The sequence below is a fragment of the Micropterus dolomieu genome, linkage group LG20 (assembly GCF_021292245.1).
Source record: "Micropterus dolomieu isolate WLL.071019.BEF.003 ecotype Adirondacks linkage group LG20, ASM2129224v1, whole genome shotgun sequence".
In the NCBI taxonomy this organism is placed as follows: domain Eukaryota; kingdom Metazoa; phylum Chordata; class Actinopteri; order Centrarchiformes; family Centrarchidae; genus Micropterus; species Micropterus dolomieu.
Window position 1 is genome coordinate 32,040,901 of NC_060169.1, and position 11,448 is coordinate 32,052,348.

Sequence of the window (11,448 nt, forward strand, 5' to 3'; positions counted from 1 at the left end):
GTATCGTGGAATTCTGGACCAACATCTCCTTCCCTCAGTGAGAGAGCTGAAGATGGGTCGAGGATGGGTGTTTCAGCACGACAACGACCCTAAGCACACCGCCAAAGCAACAAAAGAGTGGCTGAAGAAGAAGCACATCAAGGTTCTGGAGTGGCCTAGCCAGTCTCCAGACCTGAATCCAATTGAAAATCTTTGGAGGGAGCTTAAAATTCGAGTTGCCAGGCGACAACCTCGGAACCTGAATGATTTGGAGGCTGTCTGCAGGGAGGAGTGGGCCAACATCCCTGCCGAAATGTGCACAAACCTTGTCACCAACTATAAAAACCGTTTGACATCTGTGCTGGCCAATAATGGCTTTTCTACAAAATATTAACATGCTGTTTGTCCAGGGGGTCAAATACTTGTTTTTCCTCATCAGATGGTTATCAATTTTTATAAATTCATATGTGATTTTCTGGAATTTTCTTTGGGATTCTGTCTTTCACTGTTAGAATGTACATATGATTAAAATTGTAGATTGTTGCATTCTTTTTAAGTGGGCAAACCTGCAAAATCAGCAAGGGGTCAAATACCTTTTTCCCCCACTGTATGTGGGTGAGATGGTGTGGACAGAATCTGGCAGCTGCAGCCCTGCCTCCAGCCTCTTGTGCTTCTGGTCACATGGCTATGTTCACTGAAGCTATTTTGCATCAAAAACTAATAAAAAACAAATTCACATACATTGCTTCAATTAAACTACTTCAAGATCTGTGTTGCAAATTTCCACCATCTCCACACAAGTGTGCAACTTTGATTTTAGAAATCTCAACTTTTGAACCATGAAACGTGGAAAGTGGCTTAGGCATCTTCAAGATTGGTTTTGTGTAGACATAAAGGAGACAATGTAAAAGATGTTAGACAGGAAAGATGTGTGTTTGACTGGAAGACAAAGTCAACAAGTTGCCACCCAGCTTCATACCTGCGATTTTCTCCTCAAAGGAATCTTCCCAGGCGTACATCTTGATAAGTTTGATGCTGTTCAGAATCTCATTCACTGTGCGAACACGGCTGTCTGTTATCAGTATGGCTTTCCATCTGAACATGTTAATGAGCTTGGCTAAGAAAAACTGAAAGCAAAAATAAATAAATAATCAATATTAGTCACACTACACATAAGCCGATTCCATATTGGACCATTTTAACTAATTCAATGTATTTCTTGTTGACCATATTTGTTTATAGCGTTTGATAATTGCAGTATCCCTTTTTTGCTCCAATTGAGGGTTTTAAGAGCTAAAACCATGGATTTTATACTGCTTATGAAAAATATATCTAAAACATGTCAATGTCCTTATGTCTACTATGAGTTTCTAATGTACAGACCTGTATGGGGATGAAGACGATGTAGATGCAGACTCCAGTCAATGCGGTGTAGCCCAGAATGTAGCAGGCGTAGATGACACACACAATAAAGAGCACTGGCGTGGACAGTGTAAAGCTCGCAAACAATACTGCTTCAAATATCCTGTGGCCATCGTTGGTCAAAACATTAATCATCTGGGCGGGAGAGAGAGGCAGAACTAACATTCAGAGGTTTGGCAGAAACAAGTTTCCACTACCACTGCTACATGGCATCAATTAAATGTGCATGAAGGATGCTTTGGTTGCGTGATTTTATGACTAATCCACAAATGTAGAAAAACTCTCTCTCTTATAACATTATTTGGTGTGAAATTACTTGATAAGCAATTCTCCTCATGCAACTGCTGTTGAGCTGGATCGACGGGTGAGATCTAAACCAGGTTTACTAACTACTACACAAAATAATATTACTATTTTTTTTTTAAGTTCTTGTTCCTACAGGAGGAAGAATATAAAGTAATGGTAAGAATAGTTTTGGTCTCTGGTACAGTTCATGCTACATGCTTGAACCATCCAGCACACTTTAATACAGATGTGTACAGAGAGGAAACTACCACACTGACCACACGATCTCCATTTCATTCCTGCCTTTACTGCACTTGCCAGCTGCTGAGGAAAATGGTACCATTCTCTTCATTGTCTTGGACTGATGCCCAGTTTACATGTTAAACTTCATGAAAAAACACAAAAAATGTATGTATTGTCTAGCATAAATTAAGACATGTTACAAATGGGCGGGAGAGAGGCAGAACATTGTTTCCTGGCATATTTGGTATGTGGTAAGAATATATTTTCTTTACACTATCTTAAACTTCCCACGAAGAGTAAGAAGATATTACAAACCTACTTTCCTGGAGAAATGTGGACATACTACTTTAAATAAGAATTAACCTGCATGCATGTAACCCAGTCTTTACCTCTCCTATTGAAATGCCACTGTGCACCCGCAGAGAGACGACTTTCTGAAAGGCCACTACAGAGAAGGCCCCCTTCAATCTGACTGCAGTGCGCAGGCTTATCGCCCACAACAAAGACATTAGGAAGGCCTTGAAGAACTCTGAGGTGAACAAAGCAAAGGCCAGACCAACACCATGGAACACCGTGGACATCCCCGGGTTTTCAGTATACTTCAGGATCTCATAGACCAGAATAGCCTAATAGAGGACAGAGATGTTTGTGACGCTTGAGAAGAGCGTTAAACATTACACAGGATTAAAACAGCATGGAACACTAGTGTTGCTGTTGAGCTCACTGTGTGCTTGTAAGATGGGTAATGTTTTAGTTGTTGTGGCTTGGATTAACATTAGCAGATAGTAGGTTTTTACTGTTTTGGCTATTAATCAATGTAAATTTCATGAATTTATCTTTTCTGTGCCACCTACTACAGTAGTATGCGAATCACATACAGCATTGTCTCTGTCTTTTGCGAATTCAACATTTATAACATGGGAATTGTTGGGCCTCTGTAAATAATATTACAAAGAGTACGGTCTTGACCTACTCTATATGAAAAGTGCAATGAGATAACTTTTGTTAGGAACTGGCGCTATATAAATAAAATTGAACTGAATTGAATTGATAAAATGTTATGTTGTTATGCTTTTCTAAATGTATGAATAAATGTTGAGCCGCTTAAATGTAGTGTATTTTTAAAGATTAAACTAGTGGTTTCCAATCTTTCTGGCTTGTGACACCTTATAAACAAGCTTGACCCCTAGTTAGGGAATCACTTAATACAGTATACAGTAGCTACAGTAAACACATCAGCTTTAACAGTAAAATCCTACTTACACATTAATGCATCAATATTGGCAATCTTCAATGTCATATATAATACTATATTAGTCACAGGGGCATTTTTTACAGCATTTTAGTGGCACTATTGCTTACTTAAAGGTTCAGTGTGTAAGTTTTAGTGGCATCTAGTGGTGACGGTTGCAAAATGCAACCAACAGCTCACTGTGCATTTATGTGCTCCTCGAATCGTCCCTTTCCCCGAGTTGTGAAGTCGTTCTTCCGAATTCAGTGTGTGTTCATGTGCTCTTAAGTCAGAATGTGGAATCAACATGGACGCTACTATAAAGATGTGTTACATTAGCATGATCAGATCATATAAACAACACACAGACATCTAGTTCACTCTACATGGACAGCAAACTAACCATTAGAACCATTTTACAAATTGTAAAATTGATTTGTGCATTTGCACAAATCAAAGTTCTGTATACTTCTTTATGTCCCATGTACACTTTATTTCTCTTTTTGCGATAAGGATTTAAGGAGGAAAAAAGATTCTGATTATTCCGACACCACATGAAGTATGCAAGAGAAGCTACGGTGGCCGACACGCTCTGTCGGCTCTTGAGCTAAATAATACATATGGTCCTCCATTTGTCCAAATAGTCCACTTCTTTGTCGATTACTACTACTAGTACTACTAACTTTACTTGTTGTTCTTCTTCTTCTTCTTTGTACGTACGTATTTAACGTAGTGACAAAATTCGCTCTGAATAGCTGTTTGTCCACTTGGGCTACTGTGGAAACATGGCGACGCAAGATGGCGAAGTCCATGTAAGAGGACCCGCGGTGTATGTAGATAAAAATTCTAAGGTAATAAAAACGTAACAGTTGAAACTTTAAGTACTTCCCCCACCACATTAACAATGAACAATTTTACAAAACCAACTACAGAGAAGGCCATTGGATCTGGCCAATAGAGGTTTTACCGGGCCCAGAAACACTGCCACCATAGCAAAGATGCCAATAAGGACCGAAATAATCAGCCTGGTTCTTTGAAAGCGAAGGATCACTCGAACCAAAGAGGCCTTTTCCGGGCCCACCTTTGACACTTCTTCTTCCCAGAGTCTGTGGAGCCTGGACAACACACACAATCAGAGTAAACGCTGTCAGCCTTGTTCATCTATTACTAAAGTAAAACAGTACAACACACTCACTGTTTTTGACAGTTTTCTCACAATTTTATGATTCATTTTCCAGATGTGAATTTCAGCAACTAAGCGGGTCACGTGTCATGTCTACGGAATAGACTATCCTGTAATTACATCAAATGTCAAAGGAGAAACATGGGGCCCTCATGAATCAGCAAGAAGAGTGTCAGACCTTTCTCCGCTGGTGTCGGCTACATCCAAAGGAGACAGGTTGAGACAGCTCATGTCCAGCTTGTTCCTGAAAATGGCCCACATTATGGGGGTCATCCAGGCAAAGGTTGTAAAGGACAGGAAACCTGCATTGTCCAGAGGGTGGGACCTAGACATGGAAACATCACCCAATATAAACTCAACAGTGGGTCAAATACATAACATCCAAAGCCAATAGAACTAGCCAAGTACATTATTTGTCTGTACATGTCACCTTAAAATTTTCAAATGATATTTAAGTGCATCACAACAGACAATGAATGTTATTAATGACACTGACTGTGATTGTGATGAGGAGCAGCGGAAAAGTTTGAGAGTCTGAAGGCTGTGGTGGTATTTTTTTAATGGGGAAGGGCTGGCCATTTTGCTGTTGTCCAAATCAGTATGTTCTAGACTGGAGGCCACAGATCCAGTCCCCCGTCGGAAACTATCTTCTGCCTTAAGAGTCATGAATACAAGAAGACAGAGTGAATGAATCAGACAGAAAGGCAGAGTTGGACAGAGAAAGGAACAGAGGGTAGGAAGAGAGAGAAAGAAAGATGTCAACATCCCAGCTAAAGACTCACAAAAAGTGGATCAAACACATCTGCAATGAAAACACAGGATACAGGAGAAACAATAGCAGAGGAAAGGATCTCTACTCATGCAGTGAAAACAAGATGTGAAGAGGTCAGGAGAGTTCTGGTGGAAGCTGCTACTTATTCTGTACTTACAAAGGAGACTCCCCGGGTTCTCCTCTTCTCCAAAGTATCGTCTATCTTCATTTTGTCCTTTCACAGGCAGCAAGCATGCAAGGTCACTGTTTTATCAGCCAACAAGATGGCTGGAGGGATTGCATGGAACAACATTGCACTATTAAATAATGTATTGTAATGTTAAAGAGTTTGCTGATTTCAAGGAAATATGCCACAAGGCTCAGACAGCTGGAGAACACTGATATAGAATAAAATAGAATAGGATAAAACTTTGTTGTCTGGCCGAAGCTGGAAAATCATCTCTTTCCCTGGTTTATATCAAACTTTTAAACATTCATCAATCATTAAAAAAGGTGGTAGGTTGTACGTCACAGAGGAAATAAAAAAGCAACCTCGTTAAAATATCATATTATACTGATATTTCAAGAGTGTTACTAAGTCAGCAGCATTGACTACCTCTTTGTTTCATGCGTCATAAACAACAACTGAAAATAGCGTCAATGAATTACAGGAGTCCTCCTCCTCCTGTCTGCCTCTCACCTCCAGTCATACTGTGTCAAAGTTCCCCCATCCAAAAGAAAATGCTACTTAATTAATTTACTGCGTGGTAAAATTCATGACATCCTGAAAGAGCAGCACTTTACAAACTTACATGAATAACATGGAGTAATTCTGTTCAGTTCCTGTGTGTGTTTTCATGTATTATGAGGATAGCTGTAACAGTGATGGATGGTAGATATAAAAGAAAGGCTGGTTATATTCGTTAACAGATCACCAACTGCTAAACCAACACAAAACCACAGACAGAACAACCAACAGGGGCCTGCATGGTGGCAATGACACATCATGCATCCTGAGCCGAGTGTCCTGAATTCATCTAAACTCCAGCAGTAGTCACTTGAAGCTCGAATGGTCATGAGAACAGTTTTAACAGCTGCGACCTCTGACATATATAGCAATTGTCACTTTGGATAAAAGCGTCAGCTAAATGACTATATGAAAACTTGGACTACACCTGCTTTGCTACTGAAACAGCAATGTTTTTAAAGCAGATTTTCAAAATGTCCACATGTCCTGTAACTGTGTGTTACTAAGACAAAAAATCCAGTTCAAAGACTAACAACACTAAAGCACAGAACAACAAAATATGTCCATAACTGTAAAGGGTAACATGAATTCACAGCTTTTAATCTATTAATCAATGACGTTAAATTAGACATAAGAAAGTTAAGCTAATCAAAAAATGTTTTGTTGTTTATACTTATGTTAATAAAAATAAAACTAATGAAACCAGATTAAAATAAGATGAACCCAAATCAAACTGAACAACATCAGGCATTAAATCGTAACTAAATTGAACCTAAATTGATATAACTGAACTAAAATACACCTTAGAAATAAGACTACATTAACAAACTAAGCAACCAACACCAATTAAAAATCATTAAGACTGAAACCCTTGAAACCCTTTAAAGTAGCAAAATTAAACAATACCTCTGTGTGGAGGACATGGAAGACTCACCACAGCTTGTTAATGCTGGATCTAAAGCTGACACTGGAGCAACACTTTACCCTGCATTACACAAGTTGCTTTTATAGAGATCAAAGGTTGCCGTGTTCAGAGGTAAATGTCCTCCCTAACTCCTTGGAGGACAGTGTGATCAAACTGCCAGACCAATTACAATTAGTTAGATGAGAAAAATGAATGTGCGAGTAATTTGTTTTAATCCTAATTAAGATGAATTAAACAAATTTAAAAGAGTATGGAACAAATAATTCTATATGTTATTTTGGGAAGCCTCTCCAGCCAGTTCGGGGCTAGTGACTTACCGGAGGGTCACCAATTCACAGCTGGCCATTTTTGGACTCAGCATGAGCTAATGACATTTATAAAATTAATTATGGTGTCTGGTTTTCATTTCCACAGAAGAGGAAATCCTGCAAGGTCTCTTTTTAGTAGCCAACATGACATTTTCAGTGCTAACATTGCTTGTAGCACAATTTACCAGATACTGGATTTTAACAGTGTCTTGCTGTAGGCTGTTATCATGTCTCATTATATATCTAAAAAGTATCAAAGGAGTTTATTGAATTGAAGGAAATATGCCACGTCACTCAGACAGAGGCAGAATACTGATATCAAACTTTAAGAGATGTGTTCAAAAAGTGGTACATTGTATGTCACACAGGAAATGAAAACACAGCATGTTAACATACAAGCTGAGAGTCAGCAGCAGCACTGACTACCACTTTGTTTCATGCCTCAAATAAATAAATATCTAAAATATTGTTAATAAATTACAGGAATCCTCTGCCTCTCACCTCTATTCACACTGTGTCAAAGTTTCTACATCCAAAAAAAATGCACAATCAAGAAGATGATGAGTCCATTTGAATATAACTTTATATAGGCTATATAAAATTCATGACAAGCTGAATGAGCAGCACTTTACAACCTGACACGCAAAAATGGAGTAGGGGAGACCTCTTTACTTATAACCTTATAACTAACCTGTTTAAATTATATTAAGCCTTAAAGTTCTGCATTATTAGGGGCTTGGCCACTTTGATTGACAGGCGTCTCTAGCCCCTGTCACTGCTAGCACTCAGACCGCCGTCTGTTAGCCTCACTCAGTTAATACAAGGAGCTCTGAGGCTCAGCTGTTTGGACATTTCTACATGCAGATACCGGATGAATAATGGCAGGCTGTGCGGTTTATTGGAGAGAGAACCTCCAGGAAGTCCGTGTTCCAGTTGGTGAGTGAAATTATTGTATTTTATATATGTGTTAATATTTAACAGGTATCGCTGTCGCTATATAGCTTGTTGGCTTAGCTCGTTACGCTAATTAGCCAGATATGAGCAGCCCTAAGCTGCTAACGATGCTAAGTTAACGGGAGTTAGTGTGTTCTAACCGTAACTTTTAAGGAGTCACTGTTCAGTTAGATACCATTATAAGTGGCTGTACCTGAACACGGTGGACATGAAGGGTTTAAAGGCAGAGAGCCGAGGGGGGAGCGGCTGCGGAGTTCTGCCTGAAACTGTCACACCTGCTCGCCAAGGAGAGCCGTGCACCTCCGAGTGGAACGTTACCGTTTAAAACGATATACTATTCTTTGTGAGGTTCATCAGTGGGAATGATTGAAGGACATTTATAGTCATCATAAGTTATTACACATAGTTGTAGCATTCCTTGAGATTCAGCAAACAATCTGAGGTGATAACTGCGTTTGATCAGCTACATTTCTGGTAAGGACCCATGGATGAATAATTTAGCAGAACAGATGTTGTAGGCTACCTGCAGAGATTTGCATCCACCTTTTTAGTCAGCATATAATGAGCATTATGCCTGCAGACAGGAAGCTGGTATTGCCGCCTGGCTCAAGGCTGGCAACAAAAAGGGAGGCCTCACACAGATAATAGAAACAAAAGTAGTTTATTTAACTCAAACTAAAAAAAAAAAACTTAAGTTGATGGCGTGGGTAGATATGAGGAACAGTCATGTCAGAAGTGTGTGGATGAGTGAGAATGGAGTGTAATGCATGTTGGTGGGTGCAGCAAATTAAATAAGGCCAGCGCACAGAGACAGAGAGAGAGACAGAGAGAGAGAGAGAGCCCTCCCAGCTCTACCTACAAGCCAAACTTATTAATGTTAACATGTGAATGTCCTTACAACCTGCAGACAGTGCCATATCTTCAGCCTCGAAGCCACCCTTCTCAGCAACCTTGGTACCTAGGAAGCATTTAAGAGAGCAACAGAACTAAAGAGACACTGCAGGGAGGAAAAACACAAGTTATCTTACACAGACACTGCTCGAGACTTGGCATCAGCCACTGTGTTCTCAGCACCCTTTACATGTCGTATGTCTACATGAGATGGCTGAAGGAAGAAGACACCATCGCATAAGCCGTTGGTTTGGGTTTTGGAGTGAATGAAGAAAAAGTTAGGATTGTGATCAGTGTAAACCACTACAGGACTTACCCCCACCACCCACATAAATGTTGCAATGTCCAGATGAGCGCAAGTGCTTCCTTTTCAATGATAGAATAATTCAACTGATGCAACTAATTAGGGGGTTAGGGTTTCTAAAAGAAAATAAACTCACCGGGCAGTCAACACCATTTTCATTAGCCTGTATGAGTACAGCACCAGCTCCCACCTTACATGCATCCACATACAGGGAGAACAGTTGGTCCAACTGTGGGGCTGCTAGAACAGGGGAAGAACGTAACAAAGACTTGACAGACTCAAAGGCCTCTTGACAGGAGAAAGACCAGTCAAACTTAACCTTTGGGCTAAGAAGAGTAGTGAGTGTGTTATGGGATTGCGTGGTGTGTGGACAGAGAGGACCCAAATGCAGCACTCTGAGGGAAGGAGGTTTATTGAGGGGAAAAAGGGTGAGAGGGACTGGAGTGGAGGGAGAGGAGGACGTCGGGGAAGCACAGGCACGGGGAACCAAGGAGACAGGGGGCCAGGGAGCCGGGGGACACTGGGGCCCGAGGAGAGGCAGGGGAACCGGGAGGACGCCGTGAGGGAAGTCCGAGGAGGAGTGGGCCAGTGGATGAGCCCAGCCGAACAGAGGACGAGGGTGAGTGTACCTGGGAGGGAAACAGACAGAGAGACAAGGTTAGGGGAAGACAGCGACAAGGTACAGGGTAAGCGTGAAAAAACAAGAAACATGAAAGCCTGAACGTGGGGGTGGCACCGGGTATGGAGCAACGACGATCAAGCGAGGATGTTGTGGAGAACCGGGTTTGAAATACAGGCAGTCATGAGGTGATTACTGGCAGGTGTGGCAGGCTGACGAGGTGGCTGATGAGATGCAGGTGCAGGTAGTTGGCTGGGCTCAGGAGCAGAGGGAGAGAGAGCACACAGGGGAGAAAACATAGAGAGGCGGGCAGAGAACAGGAAACCAAGGAAAAAAGCAGAAAAACTGATAAAAAGGAGAAAAAACCAGGACACTCACCGTCAGCCTGCAACTGTGGAGAAGTTCTTACAAAACCCACGACAGTAACCCACCATGCCCAAGAAACAGGACAGTTCCTTCTTGGTGGTTGGAACAGGGAACTGGTCAACTGCCAACACATTTGCTCTTACTGGGCACACCTGCCCTTTCCCAACTACTTTGCCCAGATAGGTGACTGTTGCTTTAGCAAACTCACATTTCGCCAAATTAATGGTCAGACAAGCCCAAGCCATTCAGTCAAACAAAGCCTTTATGCGTTTGAGATGATCTGGAAGAAGCTGCTTAAGTGTCTACCCATTGTTGTCTTTACAGGTGCCAGAAGATCTGATTGCAGAACCCTCCAGATGTGATTAGCTGTTTCCAGCTCTTCAGGAGAGAACATTAAATAGTGTGATCTAAACATAATATATTATTGTTAAAGAGGTGGTATTATGTTTTTTGGCTTTTCCCCTCTCCTTTATTGAGTTATTTCTCTTTCTTGAGCATGTAACAGGTTTGCAAAGTGAAAAAGCCCAAAGTCCAGCCCAAAGGGAGTTCCCATCTCCCACAGAAAGCTCTGCTCTGAACTGCCTGAAAACAGCTTGTTTGTGGTCCAGCCCTTCACTTCCTTTACTTGTGATGTCACAACGAAAACGCGTCATAAAGCTTGCCAAGCGGCTAGCGGGGTCAGGCACGCCCTCAAACCAAGCTATTCTGAGCGAAGGCCCTTTGACTCGACTCGCCTTTGTTTGGGTTTCCATTGTAGAAAAGTTGTACCTGTACCTGCTTCCAGGGACCTTTTTTTTGTATCACCTCACCTCCGTCAAGGTTCCAAGCGAGCTGAGGGAAACTAAAATGTAACGTGAAAACAGACAGACTGCTGATTGGTCAGAGAGAATATTCACTATTCACTGCATCATCATTGCGTGCACCAGACAGAGGCCAGCAACAGAAAGTTTTATATTTTACAGTTTTCATATGGAATTTTATCACTAAATCCACTTCTGAGAAGTTTTGAGGTGAGAAATCAGCTGTGTAGATTTCGAATATTGACAGTTTTACGAGAAGTGATGGCCGAACAAAAATGTGCTTGAATATTTTCTGAGTTGAGGAGCTCCGCAAGTGGCTGCGGGGGAAGCCTGTGCCAACCCGCGGGAGGAGCGTGTGAGGCCGGTCAGCCGCCCGCTCACAGAGCCCTCTGCTCCCGCCGTCACACAGACCGCTGCAGCAACAACGGCAGAAGAAAAC

General features: G+C 41.5%; 1 protein-coding gene across 2 annotated transcripts in view; it reads right to left on the reverse strand.

Moving 5' to 3' along the window:
• The window catches only part of abcc12 (ATP-binding cassette, sub-family C (CFTR/MRP), member 12), a 20,106-nt gene extending 10,452 nt beyond the window's left edge, over nt 1-9,654 (reverse strand). The window contains exons 1-8 of one of the 2 annotated variants that reach the window (XM_046032309.1): nt 9,361-9,654; nt 5,273-5,382; nt 4,840-4,997; nt 4,522-4,668; nt 4,128-4,275; nt 2,319-2,555; nt 1,363-1,536; nt 959-1,106 (exon numbers count right to left, since the gene is read on the reverse strand). In XM_046032309.1, the coding sequence (XP_045888265.1) occupies nt 959-1,106; nt 1,363-1,536; nt 2,319-2,555; nt 4,128-4,275; nt 4,522-4,668; nt 4,840-4,997; nt 5,273-5,323 (1,063 nt within the window). In that variant the 5' untranslated portion in view covers nt 5,324-5,382; nt 9,361-9,654. Of the gene's footprint in view, nt 1-958; nt 1,107-1,362; nt 1,537-2,318; nt 2,556-4,127; nt 4,276-4,521; nt 4,669-4,839; nt 4,998-5,272; nt 5,383-8,222; nt 8,321-9,360 lie in introns of those variants that run through there. The other variant, XM_046032310.1, reaches the window with a different exon arrangement.
• Nucleotides 9,655-11,448: the final 1,794 nt, after the last annotated feature.